This window comes from Macaca nemestrina, chromosome 5 (assembly GCF_043159975.1).
Source record: "Macaca nemestrina isolate mMacNem1 chromosome 5, mMacNem.hap1, whole genome shotgun sequence".
In the NCBI taxonomy this organism is placed as follows: Eukaryota; Metazoa; Chordata; class Mammalia; order Primates; family Cercopithecidae; genus Macaca; species Macaca nemestrina.
In genome coordinates this window covers 142,864,901-142,892,452 of record NC_092129.1, presented here as the reverse complement: position 1 = coordinate 142,892,452, position 27,552 = coordinate 142,864,901, and the positions used below count along the sequence as shown (strand labels likewise).

Below are 27,552 nucleotides of genomic sequence, written 5' to 3'. Positions count from 1 at the left end.
ATCAGCCCTACACTCTCCCTGTGGGATGGACCTCCCAGCCTCAAACCACCTCTACCGCCAGCCCATGCCTGACGGATAATTCCCTAGTCACCACTTCACTCAAGTCAGTCCACACATCTGACGCCTTCTGGTAGGGATTTGCAGAAGATCTGCAGGTGAGAGAGGAGCAGGGGGCTGTGGAGTTAGGCATGTTGGGGCTCTAGGCACAGTGTTGCCAGTAACTAGCAGCCTGCCCTCACCTGGTTCCCTCAGCCTCTCTGGGGCCCAATGTCTTCATTTGTCAACTAGAGATCACAGTAAGAATGACCTCACGTTTTTCTTGTGAGTTGAAGGAGGACACATAAGGTACCCAAGGAGGTGCATGGTCCATAGAAGAAACGTTGATAAATTGTAGATGTGGATTATTATTGCTATTATTATTGAAGATGGCGCCACCTTTTCAAATTCCCGGGTGATGCTGATGCTGCTGGCCTAGGGACAAATTTGAAAATAACTGCGCTCAATGAAAACAGAATGCAGGTGCGCTCTGACTTTTGGGAATTCTAGGGAGAGTGGCTGGTTGGTTGAGGCCTTATCTGACCTGGATGCAGTCCAGTGTTTGGTAAACTTGCCTACAAATTAGTGTCACCTGGAGAGATTTTACAACTGTCAGAGCCTGCCTGGGACTGAGAAGGTTCCTGTGATATGGGACTTTCTTTTTTCTTTCTTTCTTTTTTTTTTTTTTTTTGAAATGGAGTCTTGCTCTGTCACCCAGGCTGGCATGCAGTGGTGCAATCTTGGCTCACTGCAACCTCCACCTCCTGTGTTCAAGTGATTCTCCTGCCTCCGCCTCCCGAGTAGCTGAGATTACAGGCACACACTACCACACCTGGCTAATTTTTGTGTTTTTAGTAGAGACGGGGTTTCACCATGTTGGCCAGGCTGGTCTCCAACTCCTGACCTCAAGTGATCCACACACCTTGGCCTCCCGAAGTGCTGGGATTACAGGCGTGAGCCACCGTGCCTGGTTAGGACTTTCAGTTTTAAAACTAGGGCGATCTTGGGCAAACCACGATGAACTGCTCACCCTAGTGGCTCCCCCTCTCCCTTCTCCCACAGAGATGGTATTAATTGGTTCAGGCTGGGTCCAGGCATCATTTTTTTTTTTTTTTTTTTTTTTTTTTTTTAAATTGCCCCGTGATTCCACTTTGCAGCCAGGCAAGAAAACCTGAGGGATCTGCTCATAACTTTGGATAGAAGGTGTGAATTGTTAAAAAGGTTTGTAAAAATTCTGGCGAAAAAAGAGGAAAGAGAAACGTCAGTGAATTAAATTGCCTGCATCCAGATCACCTAGGGAACTTGTTAAAATGCAGATTCCTCGTTCTTCCTCCCAGATCTGCTTACTTAGAAACTCTGAGGGCAGGGCCCTGGAATCTGCATCTTTTGGCAGTGCACTAGGTGGACTCAAAAGGTGCACTTAGTTTGAGATGTTCTGTTGAAAGTGGAGAAAACAGGAATTAAATTGAGAGAAGAGAGCTGGGAAACCCAGGATATTGTTTAAGCAGGTAGTCTGTTGAGTGGTTCTGACCTGAGAACCAAGCTCAGGACCTGAAGCCAAAAGGAGGAATCAGAAGGGTGCAGATGGAGACCTGAAGAAAGGGATCAGCCTCAGCCTGGGCTGGAGGTCAGCCAAGCTTAGAGCATGTGCAGGCTCACAGAGCAGTATGAGGTGAGTCCACACTGCCAGCAAATCGCAGGAGGCTCTGCATAACCAGCCTCCCAGAGGCCAGCGAGGGGAGCCCAGTGTTCACACAGGTGAGCACAGACTTGATGCAGGAAGCATTTCTAAGTAGAACCCAGTAGACTGGATATGAAGGCTGGATAATCTATAAAATAGAGAACTGTGTGTGGGTGCAGGAGTACCTCTGTGTTGGGGGAGAAGAATGGGAGTTTAAGACAGCTGGGTCATGGCCAGGCACAGTGGCTCACACTCACAATCCCAGCACTTTGGGAGGCTGAGGCAGACAGATCACTGGAGGCCAGGAGTTCAATACCAGCCTGGGCGACGAAACCCTGTCTCTACACAAAATTCAAAAATTAGCCAGGTGTGATGGGTACATGGCTATAGTCCCAGCTACTTGGGAGGCTGAGGCAGAGGTTGCAGTGAGCCAAGATCGCACCACAGCACTCCAGCCTGGGCAATAGAGTCTCAAAAAAATAAATAATAAATAAATAAAAATTAAAAAATAAAATAAAAAGACAGCTAGGTCAGAACCTGCCTCTAATCCTGGCTCAGTCAGTTTTGGGCTTGTGACCTTGGGAAGGTTGCTTCACTTCACTGAACATCAGTTTCCTTATCCTTAAAATCGGGATGCTAATACCCACATTTCAGAGTTTCTTGTGAGAATTAAGTGAGATAGTACATATAAAATGCCTGGCATATAGCAGTATTTCAGACAAAAGAAGAGTTAAAGATGCTTCTCTATCTTTGAAGTTCGGGGTGGTCCGGGGGGGAAGGAAAGGAGAGGTCAGTTGTAGAGGAAGTTGGTGGCACTAGCATCAGCGCATCTGAATGGAAATGTGGATCGTTGGAAATGTGGAGCTGGAGATGAGGGAAAAGAGAAGTTTGGAGTGACCATTGCTGAATTAGTCTGAAGGAAGGAGATGGAGGGGAGTTTTTGGAGGGGAGAGGATACAGGAGAAGGCCAGACATCCAGGGTCTGCACCTTGTCAAAGCCCTGGTCTATCTACTATGTGCCAGGCTCTTTGCTGGGCACCAGGGTGCCCATTTCACTGTGCAACACTGTCCCTGACCTAAGAAGATCACAGCCCAGGGGGAGTGACTGTAATTCAGGAAACAATAGATCTGCCTGATATTTGATTATGGGAGAAACACAGGATGCTGAGGAGGAGGAAGGGTGGCCGCGAAGGCTTCCAGCAGGAAGTGAGGCTTGCCAGGTGTTTCAGCTGAGAGGTTCCAGGGGCGGGGTTCCAGGGGAGGGGCTTCAGGGGGAGGGGCTCTGGGAGGAGGGACTCCAGGGGAAGGGGTTCCAGGGGGGCGAGAACTCCTTGGGGAAGGGTGGGGAGGGGATCCTAGGGGGAGGAGCTCCAGGGGGAGGGTTCCAGGGGGAGGGGCTCTGGGAGGAGGGGTTCCAGGGGGAGGGGCTCCAGGGGGAGGGTTCTAGGGGGAGGGGCTCTGGGAGGAGGGGCTCCAGGGGGAGGGGTTCCAGGGGGGTGGGAACTCCTTGGGGAAGGGTGGGGGAGGGGCTTCTAGGGGGAGGAGCTCCAGGGAGAGGGTTCCAGGGGGAGAGACTCCAGGGGGAGGGGGGGTCCCAGGGGCAGGGTTCCATGGGGAGGAGCTCCAGGGGCAAGGTTCCAGGGGGAGGAACTCTGGGAGGAGGTGGCTCCCGGGGGAGGGGTTCCAGGGGGGTGGGAACTCCTTGGGGAAGGGTGGGGGAGGGGCTCCAGAGGGAGGGCCTCTACTTGGAGGGATTACTGGGAGGAGCTCTGACCTGAGTGGCTTCAGCTGAATCAGAGGCTAAGGGGAGCTTGGCGTTCTTGGGGCAGGTGGATCAGATTTCACATTGTTCACAACTTGAGGAGAGAGAACTGAGAAAAGGCTTGGGGCGACACACAGCAGTGCACTTTCCAGGATGAGGTGGGTAAGTGGCTTCAACACTGGGCACTGAGGAGGGGGATCCCTTCAGTGGCAGTAATCGGGGTAGAGCTTGCAAGGATATCTGGGTTGAAAAGAGACAACTTAGAAACAGGGAGTCCATTCAAGGACTGTTCTCAGGGCTTGAGGATTGGCCTGTGTTCTTAGAGGAAATCTCAGCTTCTGTAGCCTGGAGTCCTGGAGCCAGAGCCTCATTTCCGTCAGAGAAAGCATCCCTCAAAGCACAGACAGGAAAAATATCTCATACCTTTTACATGCAAGATGCCTTTTGTTGACAGGGAGGAGGGGGAAATTAAAAACAGAAGTGAAACAAACAAATGGAAACATCCTGCATTTATCTGAGAATTCCAAGGCCTGATTTAACCATGCAGGTTTATAAAGAAGCATTCCTTTGCCACTTGCTGAGGGTCACTTGAGACACCTATTGAGGGTGCCTGGCCAAGGCCTGGATGCCTTCACGAGTTGAAGGACCTGAGTCACTGGGTGGGCCATGAAGGTTCATTCCTGGGGTGTTAACCACTTTCTTCACTCTGCCTCTCCCCACACACTGCTGTTAGATGTCATTCCTTCAGGAAGAGCTCACTGAGGACCGAGGACCTGCTGCACACAGTCCACTGTGCCAGGAGCTATTCTCGTGGGCTCAGAGTCTAGATGGGGGAGAAGTTAATTGGTATAAAAAACATAAATGTGGCCAGGCACAGTGGCTCATGTGTAGAATGCTAGCACTTTGGGAGGCCGAGGCGGGTGGATCACTTGAGGTCAGGAGTTGGAGACCAGCCTAGCCAACATGATGAAATCCCTTCTCTACTAAAAATACAAAAAATTAGCCAGGTGTGGTGGTGGGCGCCTGTAAACCCAGCTACTTGGGAGGCTGAGGCAGGAGAATTGCTTGAACCTGGGAGGCGGAGGTTGCACTGAGCTGAGACTGTGCCACCTCTCTCCAGCTTGGGCAACAGACAGAGACTCCATCTTAAAAAAAACAAACAATGCATATAAGATATTAAATAATGTAAAGTGCCACGAGGTAGTATACAATGACGTGTCCTATAAACAGCAGACAAAAAGTGCTTTGAGTTTATTTAGGGGAATGCAGGTAGATTGGAGTGGTTAGGAAGGCTGCTTGAGGAAGGTGGGATCTGCAGTGGAGATGGATGAGAGAAGACGGGGAGGAAGCAGGGGAGGTGGGCATGAGATTGGGGGGAGGGGTAATGTTGAGAATCCACATGCAGAACGAGCTAGTCCATTCTTTACTATGTTTCAAAGCTAAAATAGTCTCCTGCTTTTATTATTTAATTTCAGAAGGATGTACAAGCTTTGTGTATGCTTAATGTCATGTCATCACATTGATGATATGTCTTATAATTGATAGGGTCAAGAATTCAGGAAATAAAGCAATTTATTTTTTATCATACCAATTTTTAAAAACTTTTTTTTTAAATTGACAGATAACATTGTAGCAATTCATTTAATCCTTTAACTCTTATCAAGTTCCTGCTGTGTGTATGGAAAGAGCACTGTGGGGGGAGTTGGAGATAAAAATGTCCCTGCCCTCTAGGAATTTCAGTCCCTTGAGCAATGGTGCATTTGAGGAGGAATGAGTGGGATACCGTGACTGGAAACCAGGGAGTGTGGAGTGGAGGAGTGGGGTGTGATGGGGAAGAAAGATCAGGGTGGGGAGTAGTCTAGCAGTTACTGAGATGTAGATCGAGGCCACTTGAACAGGAAGCCACCCCAGAGTGAAGTAACTTGTCTGTGTTCCGTCCGGACCACTCAGGGACTGTGGGTAACATTTTTGGAAACACACAGGGAGTGGCCAGCCAGGCCGCTCTTCCACTCAGAAGGGCTGCCTGCGCTGGCTGCTGGAGAAGATGGGCAGGGCCAGCTGCGTGATTTGCGGGCCCAGCACAAAATGAAAATGCGGGACTCCTTGTTCAAAAATTATTAAAAGTTTCAAGACAGCAACAGCAGAGCTTTAAACCAAGCGCAGGGCCCTTCTGAGTGTGCCCAGCTCACATGCCCAAGAGGCCAATCCTGAAGGTGGGACAGCCTAGACCTTTCTGTGACTAAGTGTGTGGTGAGATGATGGGGCCCAATTGCTGTGTGTGACTAAGGACAGGGTTTCGTTATGCAAGCACTGAGTTGTTTCCTGTGAGCTGGGATGGGGAGATGGGGAAGAGATGGGAAGTGCGCCACAGGAGGTGCTATGGCTGTGGGGATGCCTGCGGTGTACAGTGATGCTGCCGTTTACGAGCCGTGTTCTGCTTGCCGTGGGAAGGCTGTATCTGAATGTTGGCATCAGTCAGACTGACGTCACGTGTTTTATCTACTTTACTAACTTGGGCAAGTTACTGATCTTCTCTGAGCCTTACTTTTCCCATATGTAAAAATGGAGATCATATTCCTGCTTTTGCAGGATGCTGGCATCCTTAAATAATAGGTATAAAATTTTGAGCCTAGCCTAGCTTTTAATAAATACTAGTATTCTCTTTTCTAGAAATGTGTGAAATATTTATGTTTTAAAGTGTGGAGCATGGAATAGTTTGGGATACGTTATTGTCAGCAACTTGCTTTTTCTATTTCAAGCTAAATGGGGATGTAAAACCTACCACCCTGATTTCAAATAGCAGAGGCAGGGGGTTGCGGGGAAGTATGCCCCATTGTAGTATACACCCAAGGGGAACCCAGTTTCTGCTGGACACACACACACACATACACACACGCCACCCAGAGCTAAATCGAAACTGGGTTGGAATGTGATAGTGTGTTACAGGAAGAGCCCTAGTTTGGGCATCGTCTCCTGGTTTTGAACCTCAGGGTCCTCATCAGTCAAAAGTTCTGACCTCTCAGGGTTGTTGTAAGATTAAACGAGATGCATGGTCTATGGCGTATGTAAGCATCCTTTGAATGGGTCTGTGCTCCCAGGCTATAGTGTGGTTCATGGGAAAAAGAAGAAAAGACATTGCCTTCTGAACAGTAACATTTCCTAAATATTATGCTTGGGCAACTCCTTTATAAACAAAGAGCGGGCTGGTCAGAAATTGGCACAGGGGCTGATTTCCAGTGATCTTACTGTTTCTTCTGCTCATATACCTTGGGGAGTTGCCTGGGTCTTCTTTCTACTTAGACTTGGAAGTCGGTACAAGCATGTGTCTTTGCTTTTTGGAGATGAGCACACATATATGCACACCATACATGCACATATACATCACCTACGCCCCCCACCACACATACATACACCCCACACACCACACATATACACCATACACACACCACATGTACACAAACCCCATCACACTACACACACCACACATATACACCACACGTACACACCCCCCACACACATATACATACACCACACATGCACATATACATCACCTACACCCTTACCACACATACATATACCACACAATACCACATGTACCCAAACCCCATCACACACACTACACACACCACACATATACACACCACACACACACATATACCACACATGCACATAAACCTACACACACATCCACACATACGCATACCACATTACACACATATCACACATACACACCACACACCACACATACACAAACCCCATCTATACACACATCACAGATACCATGTGTATACACCACACATACATATCCCGTACACATCACACATGCACCACACGTGCACAAACCCCATCTATGCACACATCACACATATACCATGTGTATACACCAGACATAGGCACACCACACACACAACACATACACACCCCACATGCACATATACACTCATCACACATGCACACACACCACCTAAACATACCCTGTCACACATACACATATCACACACACTGCACATACTACACATATACCACACCACACATATACCACACACACAAACCCCATCTACACATGCAGCACACACACAGTATACACATACCACATGGACCACACATACACATATACACACCACACACACAACCTGCATACACCCCCTACATACATATACCACACATACCACACATATACACCACATGTACACCACAAACACCACATGTACACAAACCCCATCTACACATATTCCACACATAAACACTACATATACACATACCACACACCCCCCCCACATACCCATATCCCCATATCCCACCCCCACAAATGCCATACACATACCACGTATATACACCACAATACACGTCACACACACACACCATACATACACACAACCTACACATACACCACACATATGTACCACACATACATATACTACACAACACATACACCACAGCACAGATACAGACACATACCAAGCATACATACACACATATATACCACACACACACCACCTACACACACATACATATACTCTGCCTGTGCACACCACACACACCACACACATATCACACATACATACCATATCACACCACACATACACATACACCACACACGTACATATACCACCTACACACACCAAACATATACCCCACTTACATACGTGCTACACACATACTACACATACACACCACACATACACCACACACACATCATATGTATATACACACATCACACATACGACACCTGAACACACACAACACACACACCAGAGACACACACCACACATCCAATACACACACCACACACACACCCCATTTACATACACACCACATACACTACACAAACGTACCACAAATATACATACCACATCACACCATATATACACACACCACAGACACAGCCCCACTATACACATACCACATATGAACATATACCACCTACACACCATACATACATATATGCCACTCACACACATGCCACATACAGACCCCATCTACATACCACACACACTACACAAACATACCACAAATAACATAGACATACCATATCACACCACGCATACACACACCTCAGACACATACCACATGCATATAAAACCCATCTACACACATGCACCACACATGAACATATACCTCTTACACACCACACATACACATATGCCACCCACACATATGCCACACATACCACACATACACATACCCTATCTACACACATACCGTGTGCCCACACACACCCTACACACATCACACATACATACCATATCACACCACACATGCACATATACTGCCTATACACATGACACGTACACGTACCCCACCACACATGCCACACACATACTACACATGCATTCATGTCATCTGTCTTCTCCTCCCTCTTTCCTCCATTTTAGTGAGCATCTATACTTGCCTGTCCAGTGCGCAAGGACTCAGGCTCCCTCCTGGACCCCACTCAATCCACATCCCTCCTAATGCTTTGTCCTGAAAACTCCCATTCCTAGTCCTCTTTGCCATCTCATCTGCCTCTAATAAATTTCTGAAGCGTGGCCCAGGCTGTGAGCACCCTGTTCTTATCCACCCAGGGCCCTGTCAATTCACCTGAACCCAGGAGTGCAGAATAAGTCTAGAAGCACATCATTCAGAGAGCTGTTTGCAGGGTGACTGGGAAAGGGGGAAATGAGAGAGGTTGGCAGGGGTCTCAGCATGAGATCACGTGGGGCTGATCTGGAGCCTGGTGTTTGGGAATGAAACAAATGCTTCCAAGGCATTTTAGAAAAAGGTGGTGAGAATCATTCACAGGATGGGGCATTAGGGATTGAAGACAAAGGACAAAAGGGACTCTGAGCTTAGGAGACCACAGCTCTGTGAGGGCAGGAGCTGTGTCTGATGAGTTTGCCTGCATGTACCCAGCCCCGAGAGCAGTGCCGGGCATAGAGTAGGTGCTAAAAATCAATGATGGTTGGATGAATGAATGAGCAGATGAATGAATGAGCTCCTTTAGGGAGCTCATAGGATAGGATTCAATTCAAACAGCATCATTTAACACCTCATGTACTGTCTGACGCAAATCCTAGTGACAGGGGTAGAAGAAACTCCTAGACAATACGTAGTTTGACTGGCTCATTTACAGATGAGGCCCAAAGTACTCATGTTCTCTTGCCCGAGGTGCTTGCAATCTCCTATGGCATCAATAACCCTTGGCTGGACTTCTGTTCTTGATCTTTGGTAGCATCTCTGAGTATTCCCAGCCCTCATTCCACTCTACGATGCCCCCTCTAAACCATGTTTATGAGCAGAGGGTTTAGGGTGGACCAGAACCCCTGCTGGGATGCAGTTCTGCAGGCATTCCTCAGACTCAAACCTGTGTACTTCCCTTATCATAACCATGTCCACACTTTATTTTATTTGTGTCCCTTCCCAACCAGACTGAATTCATGCTTATTATACATTTTCACAGCTAAGAGCACGGTACTTAAGGACTCGACGAAGTTTTGTTTGAAAGTATGAATAGAGTGGTGAAATTGTACACACAAAATTTAGGAGGAGAAAAGGAGTCACCCTGGATTTATATTTTCAACGACATTTGCCTTTCAGGGGTTGGCTCAGCTCCCATCCTACCCCCTAGTTACCCCCTAGTCACTGCCCCATCCCAGTCTGCCCTCCCAGAGGAGATGGACTGTGCCTGTGGGTCCTGAGGCAGGAGCAGGGGCCTTTCTGTAGAAAGGCGGGAAGGTCACCTTGTACTGCAGAAGGCGCAGCCCCGGGGGCCAGGTGGGGCCATGTGCATAGGCCCCGCTGGGTTTCTAGGGCGGAGTTGGCCTGACAGAACCTCGAGGTCCTTCCCTCAAGAGTGACAGAATGCTTTTTGTGCTGGGACCCTGGGAGAGAGGATCAGGAGTAGCAGCCAGTGGGGGCTTCTCCCAGTCCTGGGCTGTGGAACGGTGCTGAGGCCTCAGTGATGGGTTGCTCTGGTGGGAGAGCTGGGAGTGGAGCACAGAGGAAAACTGGAGGCTCCTTTCCTGTGCCTTTCAGTAACAGCAGCCCCGTCTGTGTGAGCCAGAGGAGGGGCTTGGCTTCTGGAAGCAGAGGGGGCGAGGCCTTGGGTTCTCCTGTGTAGGGTGATTTCCCTTTGGCCAGGAGCCCCAGACTTCCAGTGCTAATGGGTAGCAGAGACATGGGCGCTAAAATTCCTTCTCTTTCACTTCGTAGCTGTTGCCCAGAGAGCAAGCTATGCTCCCCAGGTTCATCGTCAGCCCAGGTCCTTGCTCTGTATGGCCAGCCTCTCATCCTCTTACTCGCGTGCCCGCACCCCTCCATGGCACCGCCAGCATCCACCTCTTCTTCTCTATTCTTGGCAGTTCAGGGTCTCATTCTCTTCTACCCAGATGCACAGACTTGCCTCCTAACTCTTCCCCTCTTCCACTTCTCCCTCCTGTCTTCCCACCCCATACAGTGCCACCAGAAATGTCTCTTCTAATTTCAGACCTCACAGACGCCCTCCTCTACCATAAGCCAAGGAACTAATCAGCCACAAGCCACACACTCTCCAGTGTCTTCTTCCTTCTTCCCCTGGCGCTCAACGCCCTCCTTTTTCTGGCTGTAGTTTTGGTTCCCACTGCACCTCTTTGAGCCCTGAGAGGTGCAGTGGGAACCACCCTGGTAGAGCTTCTCATTCATTTGGGCTGTCGTTGGTGCCAGGTTCTCACTCTGACATGCCACTTGTTGAGAATGCTTTCCTGGACAGCCCCCGAGCCCCTGGCATGTGCTGACGCCCTCCCTTCTTCTGAGGCCCAGCTTCGATGACAGTTCCTCTGGTGAATGTTCCAGATCCTCCCAGCTAGAAGTCACTCTTCCCCACCTACAGTCCCAGGGCCTAGAGCCGCACCTCCTTGTCTCCCTTGCATCCTAGGATCTGATGTCAGGCTCATATAAGACACCCAGAACATTGCTTTATACATGGCATTTACTCAGTGGGTGGGTGGGTGGATGGATGAATGAATGAATGAATGAATGAAGGTTTGACCATGACCTTGGAGAACTATCATCTGCTTGTTTAGTGCCCTAGTGAGTCAAAGAAACCTTTATTCTCTTTATCATTTCTCAAAATGAGAAAAACAGTTGGAAAATCCTCAACTCCCACCCTCACCCCCAAGTTTGAGAAATGTCACTTTGAGGGATTTTCAGTTTCACTTTTCCGGAAAGACGTTCCTTTCTCTCCTTCCTCTTCTCGGGTCTCAGCGACGCCTCCCTGTGTCTCCCACCCCTAGGCCTGCACAGAGGGGACTCAGAGGCTGAGAGAATTTACTTTTGCTTTCTTTGCCTTTCCCAGAGCCTAGGGGGAAACTGTAATTTAGGCGACTGCTAAGAAAAGCTCCCCCAATTCTGGAAACAGCGTGTGCTTATTTTTGAAAGTGCTCCTTGTCTCTCCCCCAGCCCTGCCCGAGGCTCACAGTACAAGTCAGTCAGATTGTTCAGGGCAACAGTGGCGTCTGGAGACCTGGTTTGAGTTCCTAGGTTCACACCTAGCGTCCTTCTGAGCCTCAAGTTTCTTCGTCTGTAAAAAGGGAAGATGAAAGTTTGAGATAAACCTCGAACATGGTAGGTGCTCAATAAATATATCTTTATTATGGTTGGAATCACTGGATTTAGAGGGCAGCACTCTCGGTGGGTCAGACGGTACAAGTGAGGAGCCAGTATGATATGTGGAATCATATGAAATCGGTGTTTTTATGGCTAAAAATAATTGGATATTGTCAGTTGCATAGGAATCGATGCAGTAATCCAGGAATTGGCAGTCTTTCTGTAAGGGGCCAGATAGTAAGTGTTTTTGGCTTTGTGGGCCATACGGTCTCTGTTGCATGGTAGTAGCCATAGACAATACTTAAATGAATGCGCATGACTGTTCCAATAAAATTGTGTTTACAAAAACAGTCTGTGGGCTGAACGTGACCCCTGTAATATCTGCCAAGCCCTATAGTAATATGTAAAACTGATGAAATTACAGAAAGAAAACTCTATAATACCGTCATTCAGGTATCTTCACAAGTAGAACAGCAGCTTATCTGTATAGCTGTTAATAGTCTTTACTTTTACTAGGCTGTATTCCAAATGCTTTACAAATATTAACTAATTTAATCCTCCTGAAAACCCTATGAATTATGTACTATTATATTTCCCCTGTTTTATGGCTGAAGAAACTGAGGCTCAGAGAGGCCAAGTAACTTGTTTGAAGTCACCTGGTTAGAGCTGATGTCAACTGAACAGAATTCAACCGAATGTGTAGGGTAGAGTTGGGTGATGATAATTCAGCAGCTTCAGGGAGGAAGTGGATGGATTAGAGCTAAGAGGAACCCCCAGGCCTGCTTGCTGTCCACCAGCTTGAGGAGATGATCTACAGAGGCTTGGGGTGGAAGCAGGTGTGGTGTAGGTTGGCAGTGGGGAGATGGGTGGGCAGAGGGTCTGGTAGTGTCATTTGGGACATGGGATGGAAAAGCATAGATTCTTCCTTTGGGAGCCAGGCCCCAAGCCGGGCTTGGGGCCCTTTCCTGGGCGACTCCCAGCAGCACATGCACGTAGAGGGTCAGCGTATAGGGAGCAATGTCCGCCTGTGGAGCAGGAAATTGTTTACATTCCTTATGTTCCATGCAGCAGCTCTGGGAAGCTCTGGGCCCCATTCCCAGCCCCAGCCGCAGCCCCAGCCCCAGCCCCAGGGGACCTGGTGGGGAGAGAAGGGCAAAGGAGCAGGCTCCCCAGCACGCTTGCAGCTCTGCTATCAAACCAGGATACTCGCATACCCTTTCCATTTGCTTTGCCTATTGATTTAGCCAGCAGAGGATGAAGCCGCTGATCAGGACTCTGGGCTCACACATGCCATGCTCTTCCTTCTGTGCCTCTGCTTATGCCGTTTTCCTTGCCTAGAGTGCCTTTTCCCTCCTCTTGTACCCTTCCTTGATTCTCTCCTCTCTTTCAAGGCTGGCTCAAAGTCCGCTCCTCCTGGAAGCCTGCCCTGACTTCCCCTTTACCCCCTAACCCCCAGGCTGGACCTGGTCCCCCTTCTCAGGGCTGCCCAAACACCTCACTCTCTCTTCGTTGTCACTGTCTGGACTCCCCTTGCTCCCCCACTAGAAGGAGACCTTTAGGAAAGGAATCACATCTTGTTTACTCCTGGGTCCTCACCACAGGTCCATGGTCAACACATGGCTAGAAGCTGGTCAAAAGCACATTCGTTTGAATGAGACACTACTGTCCTCAAACCCAGCCCTTTCACTTCTAAAACTTGGTCTTTGGGCAACTTGCCTGACCTTTGAGACTCTTAATGTCATCATCAGTAAGAAGGGATCGTGATATCATTGTAGGGTTGGGAGAATAAATGAGATAATGCAGAAAATCATCAGTATAGTACCTGGTTCCCAGTAGGTACCTTGGAAGTGGCCAGGGAGAGAGAGTCAATACCATGTCCTTGTCCTGTTACCCCTGTGTCTGAAGGTAGGAAAAGAGGCAGTTTGATAGGAGGCAATTTGAATGTCCCAAAGCAATAGCATTGTCCCCAAGAGCTAGAGGAGGAGTTCATGAGTCAACTTTGGTTCTGTGACAAGACCACTAGGCTTAGAGTGAGAATACTTACTTGCGAGTCCTAGCTCTGTCTCTTAGCAGCTGGGTGTCATAGACCAAGCCATGTAACAGCTCCTGAAGCCTCAATATTTTGATCTGTAAGAGGGGATAATAACCACCTCACAAGGTCATCGTGAAGCTGAAATGAGATTGCCCAGCTGTGAAAACACCTGGCCCAGCTCACAGGAAATGCAGAATCATGAATTATTGAATATCAATCTGTATAACATTTGAGAAAACTCTGAGCAGATCTCAGCTTAGGATACTTTCTGGACATGTGCCTTATGGCTTAGTGGCTAACCGCTTTAGAGTCAGACAGTCCTGGGTTTGAATCCTAGCTATGTCCCTAACTAGCTGTGTGACCTTAGACAAGCTACTTAACCACTCTGAACCACAGTTTTTGTGGCTTTTGTTTTTGTTTTTGCATTTTTGGTTTTTTTCTCCATAAGTTCTTTAAAATGAAGCCAACTATCTCAGAGAGTTGTTGGGGGAATAAAATGTCGACAGTCAGTTTCTGGCACATAGGAAGGTCTCAAGTGTTAGTATTATTCTGCTTCTATTAAGACTGAGGGATAAACACTGATGATATGGGACTTTTGAAGTCCTGAAATGTAAAAGCTGGTGTGTTGCAGTGGCTAGGGGTTAGGGTTTGAGGGTAAGGGCTAGGATTGCATCTTTACCAACCAAATGGAAGGAATGAGCTCAAGTGGTAGGAAGTCCTTCCTGGCTCGGAGAGCAATGTGGGGGAAGTGCTCAGTACAGGCAGAGGAGAGCCCCTTGGGAAGCCTTCGGGAATAGGATTGCGCAGGCAGTGTGAAAGGTTAGAGCTGGTAAAGTCCTTGGAGGTCTTCAGTTAAACCCTGCCATTGCACAGAAAGGAAACTGAGGCCCAGAGAGACTACCACCATGGCCTGCTGAACCCCTGCTGGTGAGTGACAGAAATGGGACAGGCAATGTGCTTTTGCTACAACTAGAGGGACTGTGACGGTGATGGGTGCAGTCAGGCTGGAGCCACAGGAGGCATTGCTTAACTGGCTGTGACCTATGGTTTGGTGTCTTAGGCCAGTTGGTCTGTGCTTAGGGACTAACAGTCCTGAGGAGAACTTGTCCCCACAGGAAGAGGGGAGGGAGCAAGGAGACAGGATGTGGAGGGCAGGGAGCTGCTGGCACTGGGGAAGTTTTCATGGAGAGAAAAGTGGGTGGAGGTGGGGGCAGCTGAAATCTCTCTGGCTGAGTTCAAGTCCAATGGGTTTCCTTCTGTCTTTGCATCCCCTTTTCTCCAAATTGCTTCTCAGTTCTCCTTCAAGGTGGAAACCTCGTTGTTCCTCTTCTAAAGAGATTTTGCAGAAATGGATTCCTGTGGCCACTTCACCTTCTCCTCTCCCTGTCCAGGGTCAGTGATGAAGATTTGCTTATCTTTCTACCTAGAGATAGCTCAGAGCCCAGGGAAAAGCCCAGCTCCTCTGGCCTAGAGGAAGGCAGAGCCGGGTGACTTCATAAATCTGGCCAGGCAAATTCCCAGAATGCCAGGTGTCAGTCACCCCATCGTTGCCTGGAGAAGCGCTGAGGGTTGCAGGCTGTGGGCAGGGCGAGTCTCACCTTGCTGGCGATGATGGGAATGGAGGCCCGCTGCAGGGTGGCGCTTCCTCTACTGTCGCCCAGTGTTCTCTAGGCATTTCACTTCTCTCGCTTTCTGTACACCTCACTGAAACCCAGTGAGGAAGACCCTGTGATCAGGGTGTCACAGATGAGGAAACGGGGGCTTCGAGAGGTGAAGAGTACTCACCAGCACCAGCTGAGAAAACAAAGGTGGGGAAATCCCGGTCTCCTGACTTCAAAGCCTCTGCTCCCCACCCCGCCCTGCCACTAGGAAGCTGGAGTGAAAGAGGCGTCAGAGCAGGAGCGGGTCAGGAATTAGGGTTCAGACGATGGAAGCAGCTCCTACTGATGAGGAGAAGGAGGCGGCCTTTGGAGCTTCTGTAAACCTCTCCTGCTCTCTAGAGGGATTTCTAAACTAAGCTGTAGAGACTGATCTGCTCTAGCAGAGGGAAGCTATGGCTATGGGGGAGCCGAAGGCAAGGTAAGAAAAAAGGCCCATTGACGGAGAAGACAAGGTCTGCTGGGGCAGCGACCGGACCACAGCCTGGCTGCTGGAGTCCTGGGTTTTAATCCCAGCTCTATTCCTAGGCCTGTGACCTCAGAGAAGACAGTTCCTCTTTGGACCTCGGTTTTTGGATCTCTACCATGAAGTGACATGATTTCTGAGGCCGCTTTCGGCAGAGAACCTGTGATTTTAGTCTTGGATGTTCAGATGGGGACTTAAGAAAGGGAGGCAAGAGGGCCGGGCATGGTGGCTCACACCTGTAATCCCAGCACTTTGGGAGGGTAAGACGGGCAGATCACAAGGTCAGGAGATCGAGACCATCCTGGTTAACACGGCGAAACCCCGTCTCTACTAAAAATACAAAACATTAGCCAGGTGTGGTGGCGGGTGCCTGTAGTCCCAGCTACTTGGGAGGCTGAGGCAGGAGGATGGCATGAACCCGGGAGGCGGAGCTTGCAGTGAGCCAAGATTGCGCCACTGCACTCCAGACTGGGCAACAGAGCGAGACTCCACCTCAAGAAAAAAAAGGGAGGCAAGGAAAGACCTAGGGGAGGGCATTGTCCTCAGGAACATAAACATACTTGGGCGCTGTCACACACACAGCCCCTCAAAAAGACACACATGCAGCCAGCCCCCTGAGTGCATGAGGTCCTTCTCTCAGGGGATGGTCCTTCCTGTTCGCAGGGTCTGTGTCTACTTCTCCTCTCCCGAGGTCAGGGGAGATGCTCTAATATTTAACAACAGGTATGGCACAGGCTTTGGCCAGTCAGAGCAATCATGGCTGTAAACAGCTGATGTAAGACTGTGCCAAGGTGTACCAGCTATATGCCACCCCTGCCCCCATGCCTGATTCCTCTGGTACAGCCAAGAAAGGTAAGAGGGAGACTAGGGAACAAGAAGCTGGGGAAGTAAAGGCAGGAAGAGGGGTCACACGTTCTCCTTGTCCCTCCCTAGAACCCCGTGGTGCTGTCAGCCCAGCCTCCCCACTGCCTCTCGGAGCTCCCTTCCCATGCCTTGTGCCCCGAACAAAGCAGTCTTGCTTGCCAGCTGCAGCTGCGTTTTGGAGGCTGATGGAATCAAGGGGATCTGGTCTGCATTCCATGTGATTATCCCACACTTGACAATGGGCAGGGCACCCACAGGGATCCCACCCCTACCTGCCTGCAGAGTTAGTGCTTTACTAACCCTAATGGTCAGAGACCAGGGCTTTGTCTTACCCACTCTTTGCCATTGGCTATCAAATCCCAGGGGAACCCCAAAGTCCCCCTTCCTCTCTGTTTTGCTCTAACGCTAGTCTACTCCAGGTCTTTGCCACCATGTCCATGGATTGCTGTGCTGGCCTGCTGGCTGCTTCTCCTCCCTCAGCCTCTAGGACGGTTCTATTTTTCCTTACAAACGTTCTTGAGTGCTTATCAATTGCTAGTAGTTGAGATTTCCATCAATATTTTTTGACTGATTAATAAGGACCCTTCTTTCCTCCTTTTCCATGAGAACAGGTCATTTCCCAATTGGTCAAGAAATATTTATTGACTCCCCACGAAGCACAAGGCTTTTATTGGCTACAGAAATGGGGATGGCTGTCAAAGAAGCAGGAGACACAGTCCCTGCCCTCTAGGAGCCCTCACTATATTTATGAGAGCCAGTAGCAAAAAGATAACCAATAACACAAGGGCAGGGCGCCTTCCATAATGTATTATTTGAGGCTTTTCTGGGCCTATTAAAAAGCCTGTCACAAACTTTATAAAGAAAGATAAAATAGAGCTGGTAAAAAAATTCTAGAATGACAGTTAAAATAGGGCATGATGTGTGAGAGGCCAGATGAGATTATACTAAATTATTAGCTAGGACTTAGGAAATAAAGCAGTGTTCTCTAGAAGTTACCCTGAGTTCCCTAGGAACAAATTATGCCACATTTATCTTGTTCTCTCTTTTGATAAGATTCTAGAGCTTGGTTCAAAGGAGTGTCATAGATTTAGCATATCTTGAGTTCTACAGGGCTTTAGGAGAAATCTCTCATGTTGACTTTATAGAAAAGAGGGCTAGATGAGAGCATAGTTACATAGATTTAGAGCTGGTTGAAAGACTGTCCCCTGAGCATATTAATGAAAGTTCCCTGGCATTCCTAGATCAGCTTTTTGTGTCATTAGGGTCTGTGTCTTTGATGTGGTCAACATTTTTAGCAATGATGTGCGTGATGACTACAGAGGCATTCTAATCTGTTAATAATCTGAGTCCAGGAGAAATAGCTAAGAATCAAAATTCTAAAGTATCTTGACTGCAAACCAATGATATTCAACAGGGATAAAAACAGAATTCCATATTTATGTCCAAAAAAATTAAGATCTGTAAGTATGGGCTGGGGAGAATCCGGCTGGGTAGCAGTTTGGTGCATAAGCTTTGGCCTCTCTACTGAACCCCCCTAGGTTGTCAGGAACCAGTGGTTGAGGATGGTTCTGCCTCTCAGGAGGCCTGTGTCCTGGTTGTTGGATTGAATTGATCTAGAGGCCATGTGGCATCAATGACAGGGGTAGTGTTCTTTCTCAAGCTGGTCATCATTGACCTAGGCTTTCCTAGGGGCGAGCCAAAGACTTAACCCTTTCTGTTCCAATGACTACTCAGCTGTTAAATGTCCATCAGTTCTGGTCTCTGGACAGAACAGTGTCCTCTCTTCTTGGTTGGTATGAAAAAGAAAATCTGAGCAGATTTCTTCCGAAAATCTGAGCAGATGTCAAATACCATTCCAATGATCAGTCCTATTTCTGTACCCAGGCTTCACTCTGACTCCCCTGGGTAACTCTCTGAGGACAACTGGCCACCTCCTTCTAGAAGGATCAGTGAACCACTGCCTGTTGCTATTTCACATTCATCCAAACATGCCAGGGTACAGAAGACTGAGCAGAAAACTCTACAAGCCTCTGTAGCCTTCCGTCCTCTCCTCCTCTGGAGACCCAGGCTCTAGAAGCTATGCCACATCATTAGCTCACTGTTCCCTCTGCCAGCCTTCTTCAACCCTTTCCTCCACATTGGACCATGCCTTTAAATCAGTTATCTCCAGGCCTGGAAATGAATCAAGTGAGTAAATGAGCCTTGCTGGAAGCTGATCTTAAGACAGGGAGTAGGATCCCGTCTACACATTCATGGAAAGTCAGCTCTGGCTACATGGAAGTCACATTCAGTGACCCCAGCCTTTGACCTTCTCTGAGGGCAAGGAAGGGGAATGTGAAAGTGTCTTGGCAGGTAACACTCAGAGGGCATGGTGGGGAGGATACGTAAATACCTCCAGGTGGAAAGAGCTGGAGGGAACAGAGGGATGCTGTGGGAGGAAGGGCAGAGGGGCTTTGCTATTGAGTTGAGGGCTCCCGGTAGCCTGTGGGACAGAGGTTATGAAGGCAGAGTGACCTCTGCTCAGCCTATCTGACTGATGCCTGACTACCCTGTGTTGTCTCCTCCTGTCCAGATCACAATGAGGACCTAGGGCATCTGCCTGCTGATACCCCCTGGCCTGCAGTGACCATGGCCCCCCGCAAGAGGAGCCGCCATGGCCTGGGCTTCCTGTGCTGCTTCGGGGGCAGTGACATCCCCGAAATCAACCTCCGGGACAACCACCCTCTGCAGTTCATGGAGTTCTCCAGCCCCATCCCAAACACAGAGGAGCTCAACATCCGCTTTGCAGAGCTGGTGGTCAGTGAGAGGGTGGGGAGGGACAGTGACAATGGAGAGGAGGGTGGATGGACAAGCAGAACTGGACAGAGGGCAGGGCACCTGTCCTGGGGTCTCCATCTCTCAAAACTCCTCTTGGGAGGAGGTAGGCCCCCAGGACACTTCAGCTATGTTGGGGAACCAGAATCTCTCGCTGGGATGGACAGCATAAAGTGTGTCCCCAGAAGAATGGTCCTACCTCCTCTCTGCATTGGATTGTAGACCACAGGGTGCAGTAGTTAGGTTATCATAGGAAGGGGCAGCTCTGGGCTTTGCAAACTAAGATGGTGAGACATCTCAAAGAACATCAGAACATTTGGCGCCTTTCTCTCTTCTGCTCCTTGGAGTTTCCCTGGGATCTTTTAATGTCCAAGACACAAAGAAGAGACATAGTGGGATTCTGTGGGCAGACACTGGGCACCTCGGAACAGGGGATGATTGGCTAGGAACATGGAGGTAGAAATGTCTATGTCATGCGTGGGGTTCCAGTTCAGGCCTGGGATGATTATATGCTGTGCCTAACAAGGGGCAGGTGAAAGCTCTGCCATTCACACCAGGACCAGCCTGTGCTGACTCTGCAGTGCCTGCCTGGGCCAGCCTTCAGACTGCCCTTGTGAGAAGCCCCTGTGTGTGCAGCTTTATACCATGGCCACAAATAGACTAGGAAAGAAGCATGATTTCTTCTCTCTTTGGAGATCTGGTGGTGAGACAAAGTCTGCACACCACAGGAGGTCCCAGGCCTGGTAAAGAGCCATAAGTACAAGTTCATCTACCATTAGCTCTTGGTCACTCATTCTGTGGTGGGCCATTAGTAAGCCAGTAAACAAACAATGCCAGGTGGTTGGAATGTAGTTTTATACTTGTATTTGCTAATAAATACACCTGGTTAAACCAATCCAGCTCTTTCAATGACAGGGTCCCTGTAAGATGAGATTAAGCAGTTTATATGAAAAAGTTGTCCAGCTTCCTTGTCACATCAGGTTTAGGAAAACTCACTGTTTCCCAATTTTTAGCTTTTCTCTGGATGGGGCAAGTGGTGGGGGACAAAGTGTTTGCTAGTGTAGAATAATATCTGGAGCCTGATCTGTGTTAGTCACGGATGTTTGCTTGAGTAGAGTGAGTTTTGAAAGAAGGACGTGATGGGCAGTGTTCCTTTCTTTGGCTCTTTTATTCAACAGATATTTACTGGGCATCTTCAGGACAGGGACCCTTGCATGGCACTTTAGCAAAAACAAGGGTGAGTCAGACGAGTCTTGCCTGCAAGAAGAATAGCATCAGGTATCTCTCAAACAAGAGAACAATATTTCTTGGAGAGACTGCTGGGTGCTGGGCTGTATGGGGGTCCTAGGGATGTAGTGATGAGCCACCAGAGACCTCCCCTGCCTCCAAGAATGTGAAAGCCTAGTAGGGAAGACTGATCTTGAGGAGCAGAGACAAGTGTGATGAGTGCTAGGACAGGGAGCATTCAGGGGGTGGGGGCATGGGAGTGCCTAGCAGGAAGCTGTATTCTAGACTGGGAGAAGTCACAATGGCCCCTGTAAGCAGTGACATTTTCACCGAGATAATAAGTGAATGAGGTTCAGGACAATGACTGCAGAAGAAATGGTATATGTGAGTGTCAAGTCAGAAGCTGGGTCCTTTTGGGGTACACAATGAAGACCAGAAGAACTAAAGTTTTTGGATTAAACCCTAAGGGCAGTGGAAAGTCATGGAAGATTTTAAGCAGGGATTTGAGGTGATCTGATCACTTTTCTAAAAGACCATACAAGGTGCTCTGCTAAAGAAGGGTTCTGGGTTGACCGTTTGGAGGCTTTTGCCTCCTAATCCTACAGGTTAGAGAGAAGGGTGCCTTAGACTGAAGTATTAGCAGTGAGGATGGAGAGAAGTGGACAGATTCAAGAGCTATTTAGGAGGAAAGATAATAGGACTTGGTAGGATCAAAGAGTGAGTAGGAATCAAAGAACACCCCAGTTTCTGACATGAAGTGTTGGATGGATGTTGGGACCCTGGACAGGACAGGATATACTGGAGGAGATTCAAGTTTAGGGGGCTGGGATGATGAATTCAATTCACACATTCTTTCTGTATATCAGTTTCCTTATCTGTAAAACGAGTTGTTATAAGTTATAAACAAATGAATAAACATTACACACTTAGAACAGTGCCTGGGACATAGTAGCTCTACGTAAGTACATCAGAGTGGAGACATACTGGAGACAATTGGGCCCCAGGGTCTGGAGTTCAGGAAACTGTTGGCCTAGGGGTACAAGTTTGAGAGAGTCTGAGATAATAGCTGAGTCCTGGGGAACAGGTGAGGGAGGACGGTGCCCTGAGGGACTTCATTTAAAGGTAGGATAGAAGAGGAGAAGTCATCGAGGAAGCCCACGCAGAACATAGGGTGAAACAGGAGAGCCTGCTCAGGAGGGTAGTTGCTAAAGAAACCAGGGAAGTGAGGTTTAATAAGAAGCAAGCAGTCAGCAGTTATATGCTGCCTAGGCTGAGCAAAGCTACCATTGATTTAGAGATAGAGACCACTGGCTGGAAAAGACAAGTACATCAATAACCTGAATACAAGCTCATGTGGAACTGCTCTGTAGTTCAGGAAGGGAGAGATTCTTCTTACCTGGGAAGGTCTACTGAAGGCTTGCGGGAGGAGGCTGACACTGTGCCCTAGGAATTAGACCAGGTCCTTAGTGTGAGTGGGTACGGAGGCCTGTCCAGGCAGGACTCACTGTGTAAGCAAAGGCACAGAGGTTGAAGGGGTGCAGAGTTTGTGTTGGGAAATGTAAGGTGCATATAACTCTCCTTTTTCTTTTATTTCTGATTTTGATCGTGGAAAAGAAACCTCAAACAGCATTCTGGGAATTTTGACAAAGAACTTCCTGGGATACCTAGAGAGCAGTTCTAGGGAAGAAATTTTGTATGGGATTAAATCTGCAGGAGTCTTGAGTTCCAGAGGCAGGTGAACTAATGGGTATTATTTCAAATATCCCTTGTCTGTGCTGTCTGAATGGCAGTCCTTGGCCAGATGGGGCTACTGGCTCATCTGAATTGAGATGAACTGTAACTGTAAAATGCACACCAGATTTTGAAGACTTAGTGTGAAAAAAGGAATGTAAAATATCTCATTATTAATTTTCTACATGATTATATGTTTAAATGATTATATTTTAGATTTACTGCTTTCAATAAAATGTACTATTGACTTCACCTATTTCTTTTAAAGTTTTTAACGTGACTAGAAAAATTTGAAAATATATGTGGCCCCTGTTATCTTTCTATTAGGCAGTTCTGATCTAGGTGAGAGAAGAGAGTCTTAATATTCTCCCTTGAATAAAAGTATAGGGAAAAGATTACAGATATCAAAATTTAAGACTATTATACTTCCTTAGATATTGTTTTCACTGTTTATTGTATTTGAAAATATAAAGGTTAGTACTATTATGCTTTGTTATGCTTAATTTATGCTTAATGCAATTTTTGCTTTTGATTTTTAAAAAAGCACACAATGTTCTCCATGGCTCAATAACTAGTCCTTTGATTAGCCCTTGATTAGCATTAGGTATTGCTCATGCATGATAGGAGAAGCAGCTTCAAAAGATTTTCAGGGGCCGCCTAGCACAGCAAAACCTTTAAATTCACCCCAAAATACCTAGGAATTACCCCAAATATGACCTCATAAAGTTCCAGTTTGCTCCTTGGAAAGTTTGGACTAGCCTGATGGAGCCCGGCGCCTTCTCTTGGTGGTCCTGCAGTGGGAGGGGCTGCCTCCAGCAGGCACTCCCTCCCTCGGAAGCAGATCAATGCCTCCCTGGGCATGGCTCGCCCATCCTACTCTGATTAGCCCCTTGTCCTCACCAGCTCTGTCCAGCCCGTGCTAGGGCCCATGCTGAGTTTGGGGGAGCCAGAGAATGTCTAGGGGAGAGATTTGCAGGGCAGGTAGACCTGAAGGATTGGACGAGAATTGGAGAGAGGCAGAACTAGATCTGCAGACAACTCCCTTCTTTGTTAGGCTTTGTATTATGGTGTCCACAAGCTTAAGAATCACAAGGGATGGAAGACAAGAAACCGTGGGGCGAGAGGATCAGGAGCTAGCAAAGCAATGCAGGAGACGCGCAGGGAACAGGGTGACCTGAAGCAGGAGGGTGGATTTGCAGAGACAAGGTTGGGGGTGGAGAGGAAGTAAAGGGAGTGCAATGGAAGACACACAGGGCTGGTTGAGGCAAGGGGATGGGGCTATATTTCTCACAGAAAAAGAAATGCCCTATCATATCTTTGATGCTCTTCGGGAGGAAGATAGTAGGCTGAGGACCTGATCTGGGGGAATTCTAATTTCCTGCAGGGCTGACTATTCTAATCTTAACCATCCCTAGTGTCAGACATATTTTTTCTTGTCTTTGCAGGATGAATTGGATCTCACTGACAAAAACCGGGAGGCTATGTTTGCACTGCCCCCTGAGAAGAAATGGCAGATCTACTGCAGCAAGAAGAAGGTGCCCTCTCTGACCCTTCCGGCCACATCTCAGGGTCCATGGCATGGGGTGGCTCTTGTTGCCTTACCTGCCCATCCATTCACCTAATGTTTATTACGTGCCAGCACTGTTCTAGGTGTTGGAGGAACAACAGTGAATAAAATAGAAAAAAGGAAATTCTGCTCTTCTGGAGCTTACACCCACAGAAATAGGATTCTCTTTTTCAAACACCCCTTAAGCAGGACCTGCTGCATTCCAGGACTGGGGCTGGCTGGGAGAGAGACAAAGAAGCAGAGTCTGGACTCTCTCCTGCCTGCTTCCAGGCATGGAGGGTGGGCAGCCTGGACCATACCTGGGGCAGCTTTGCTATAAGAAATCAGTTTGGGGGACAGGGGTGTCCTCTTTTGGATCTTTAGCCTCCACCCTGTCCCAGGCTAGGGCTCACACATCAGTCCTTGTCCTCTTCAGCATATCCTCCCTCTCCTCTCGCTCATTCAAAGATGCTGTTAGCCTCCTGCTGTGGCCCTCCCTAGAAAGGGGTACGCTGGGCTCCAGTCCAGCTTGATTGGACTTGATGTCCTCCCTTCTGCTTCCCCAGTGGCTGTGCATTCTTCTCTCTGCTGTCTCCATCTCTGTGTTTCTTCAGCTTGCCTCTGTCTCTATGTCTCTCTCTTTCCCCCTTTCTATTTTAGTCTGTTCCTTTTACTCCTGAATTTTCTTTTCATGGCCTACTTTCCTCCTCTCCCCTCTACACCCCCAGTTTTCAGACTCGAGTCCCAAGCCTAAAACTTGTTCTTCTGCCCTCCTACATTGCTTTGGTGTTTAGGGACCAGAGCCTGGCTATTCCCATGCCTGAGGCTCAGGCTCCCTCCCTCCTGGGAGGAGACAGGAAGGTCTGGGCAGAGTCTGAGCCATGTCTTCTCCGTGCTCCTGTGCCCACTCATAGCTCTTCTCTTACTCTTCCTGCTGAAGACATTTATCCCATCCCCAGGGCTCCACATTGAACCAGACTGACCTTATAATGTTGGAGGATTCAAATATACACCATTTCAGAGTTGCAGGAACCTGGAAAACAACCCAGTGTTGATACAGTCTCATTCTTTATTTTACAGATGAGGCCAAGAAGGCCTAGAGAGTCAAGACTCACCCATAGCCCATCCAGTCAGTTATGGCGAGTGGCTGCCCATTGCTAGAACCTGGGACTGCTGGGGAGGATAGTGCTAGAGGCTGAGGACCTGTGACAAGAGGCATGGGCTGCACACACTATAAGCCATTGTCTAGTATACTCAATGCACGCTTTATTAAGCACCTGCAGAATATAACATTCTGTGTTTATGCATCTCATTGTGAGAAAAGCAGGTCTTTAAAAAGCTCAAATCATGGAAAGAAGGAAGGAAAGAAATTTCAGGAGTAATTAATCATATCTCAGGATTCTCCATTTTCCAAATTGATTTACTATGGAGTTCCCTTAAGTTGGTCTCTTCTACAATTGGAAAAAAAAAAAAAAAAAAAGGCCAGGCATGGTGGCTCATGCCTGTAATCCCAGCACCTTGGGAGGCTGAGGTGGGTGGATTATCTGAGGTCAGGAGTTCGAGGCCAGCCTGACCAACATAGAGAAACCCCATCTCTACCATAAAAAAAAAAAAAAAAAATACAGAACTAGCCAGGCATGGTGGCACATGCCTGTAATCCCAGCTACTTAGGAGGCGGAGGCAGGAGAATCACTTGAATCTAGCAGGAAGTGATTGTGGTGAGCTGAGATCATGCCATTGCACTCCAGCCTGGGCAACAAGAGTGAAACTCCGTCTCAAAAAAAAAAAAAAAAATTATTAAAATACAAGGGCATCTCTTACTGCCTTCCAAACCAAACTGTAATTTCCCCACACACTTTCACACCCTTCCGCCTTCCCACATGGCACTTCCTCTGTCTATAACACCCTCCCCACCTGTCTTAGCTGTAATACTCTTTGATAACCTAGTGTTCTTAGACCACTCACCCCCATCCCCTACAGCTTTCTGTGTTGGATGGATCACCCTCCAAGGTCTGCTATGGGCAGCTCTGCCGTAGAACACTGACCACCCTTTCTCTGGTACTGGACTGGCAGTGCATGGAAGGCAGAGACCGTGACTCTTTAGTCCGTACTCCGTACCTGCAGAGCTCAGTATGGTGATTGGCATCTAGTAGGTCCCCATTCAGTGCACATGGCACGGGTAAACAATGAGCCAGCAAGCGCAGGAAAGGATGTGTTTGCCGACGCAATTGTTTTTGGTGCTGATTCCCCTCCCCAAGGCAGAAGACAGAATGTTTGGTCTTCAGTCATGGAGAATTTAGCACGTATAACCATGGTTAAATTTAACATTTAACCATGTGAAGTCATAAAGACCCAAACAAAGCAGCTTTCCTACTGGTCTAAAATTTGTATTTTGTGAAACGAAATAGAAAACATCGAGTGGATGGAGCTGAGAGCTGCAGGGCCCGCTGGCAGCTGGCGGAGAGGTGGTTTGTCAGGGAGGGTCTGGAGGAGGTTAAGTTTTCATGCCAATTTGGAAGCAGGACAGTGGAGAAAGCAGATGGGGAGGAGCCTCCAAAGTGACCTGGGGCACAGGAACAGGAATGAGCAGGACGGGTGTGAGGCCCAGAAGCAGATCCATTTGGCTGGAGAAGGCTGGATTTTCAGTCAACATTAATAATTCTTTAACTCCCATCATTCTTGCCCTTACTTGGGGAAGAGTCGAGCCTGTCTCTTGAGGGCTGAGCACTGGGCCAGAGGTCCTCGGATCTGGTCTCTGCCTCCCCGCGGCACATCCCCCTCATTCGGGAGTTTGCCAGAAATTAAATCACAGGCCTAAGGGGGTCTCCTGAGTCTTTTCAAAACCCAACCCCTTGGAAGTTTTTCTAAAGTTACTATTTAATGAGTGCCTATTATGTGCCAAGTGTTTTCTATTAGTGTTCTAGAACTGCCTGAAAGACTAAGTTTTTAAATTTCCCAACTGTCACAGACCAATACTTTTGTAAAATATGAGAATGAGATTATCAGAGAAAGTAAAAAGATGTATAAAAATAAACACAAATTCGAATTAGATTTAACAGCCAGGAAATTATATTTCATTAACTACAAGCTGAGCAAACAGAACAAGAGAAAAAGAATTTTTAAAAAATGGTGCATGTTGCTCACTGAGAGTACATACACCTGCATGGTTGCTG

At 48.1% G+C, this 27,552-nt stretch overlaps 1 protein-coding gene and 1 long non-coding RNA gene across 10 annotated transcripts in view; one reads left to right on the top strand and one right to left on the bottom strand.

Annotated features, from left to right (window-relative positions):
- The window catches only part of LOC105489669 (dishevelled associated activator of morphogenesis 2), a 114,490-nt gene that overhangs the window by 46,313 nt on the left and 40,625 nt on the right, over positions 1–27,552 (top strand). For 5 of the 7 annotated variants that reach the window (XM_011754659.3, XM_011754663.3, XM_011754664.3 and 2 more), the window contains 2 exons: positions 19,634–19,857; positions 24,279–24,368. In XM_011754659.3, the coding sequence (XP_011752961.2) occupies positions 19,690–19,857; positions 24,279–24,368 (258 nt within the window). In that variant the 5' untranslated portion in view covers positions 19,634–19,689. Of the gene's footprint in view, positions 1–11,926; positions 12,060–18,504; positions 19,249–19,633; positions 19,858–24,278; positions 24,369–27,552 lie in introns of those variants that run through there. The other 2 variants (XM_011754660.2, XM_011754661.3) reach the window with 2 other exon arrangements.
- The window catches only part of LOC105489666 (uncharacterized), a 42,687-nt gene continuing 27,020 nt past the window's right edge, over positions 11,886–27,552 (bottom strand). For 2 of the 3 annotated variants that reach the window (XR_011623763.1, XR_011623768.1), the window contains exons 5-7: positions 14,086–14,168; positions 13,864–13,940; positions 11,886–12,015 (exon numbers count right to left, since the gene is read on the bottom strand). This is a non-coding gene — a long non-coding RNA (uncharacterized lncRNA). The remainder of the gene's footprint in view (positions 12,016–13,863; positions 13,941–14,085; positions 14,169–27,552) is intronic. The other variant, XR_011623766.1, reaches the window with a different exon arrangement.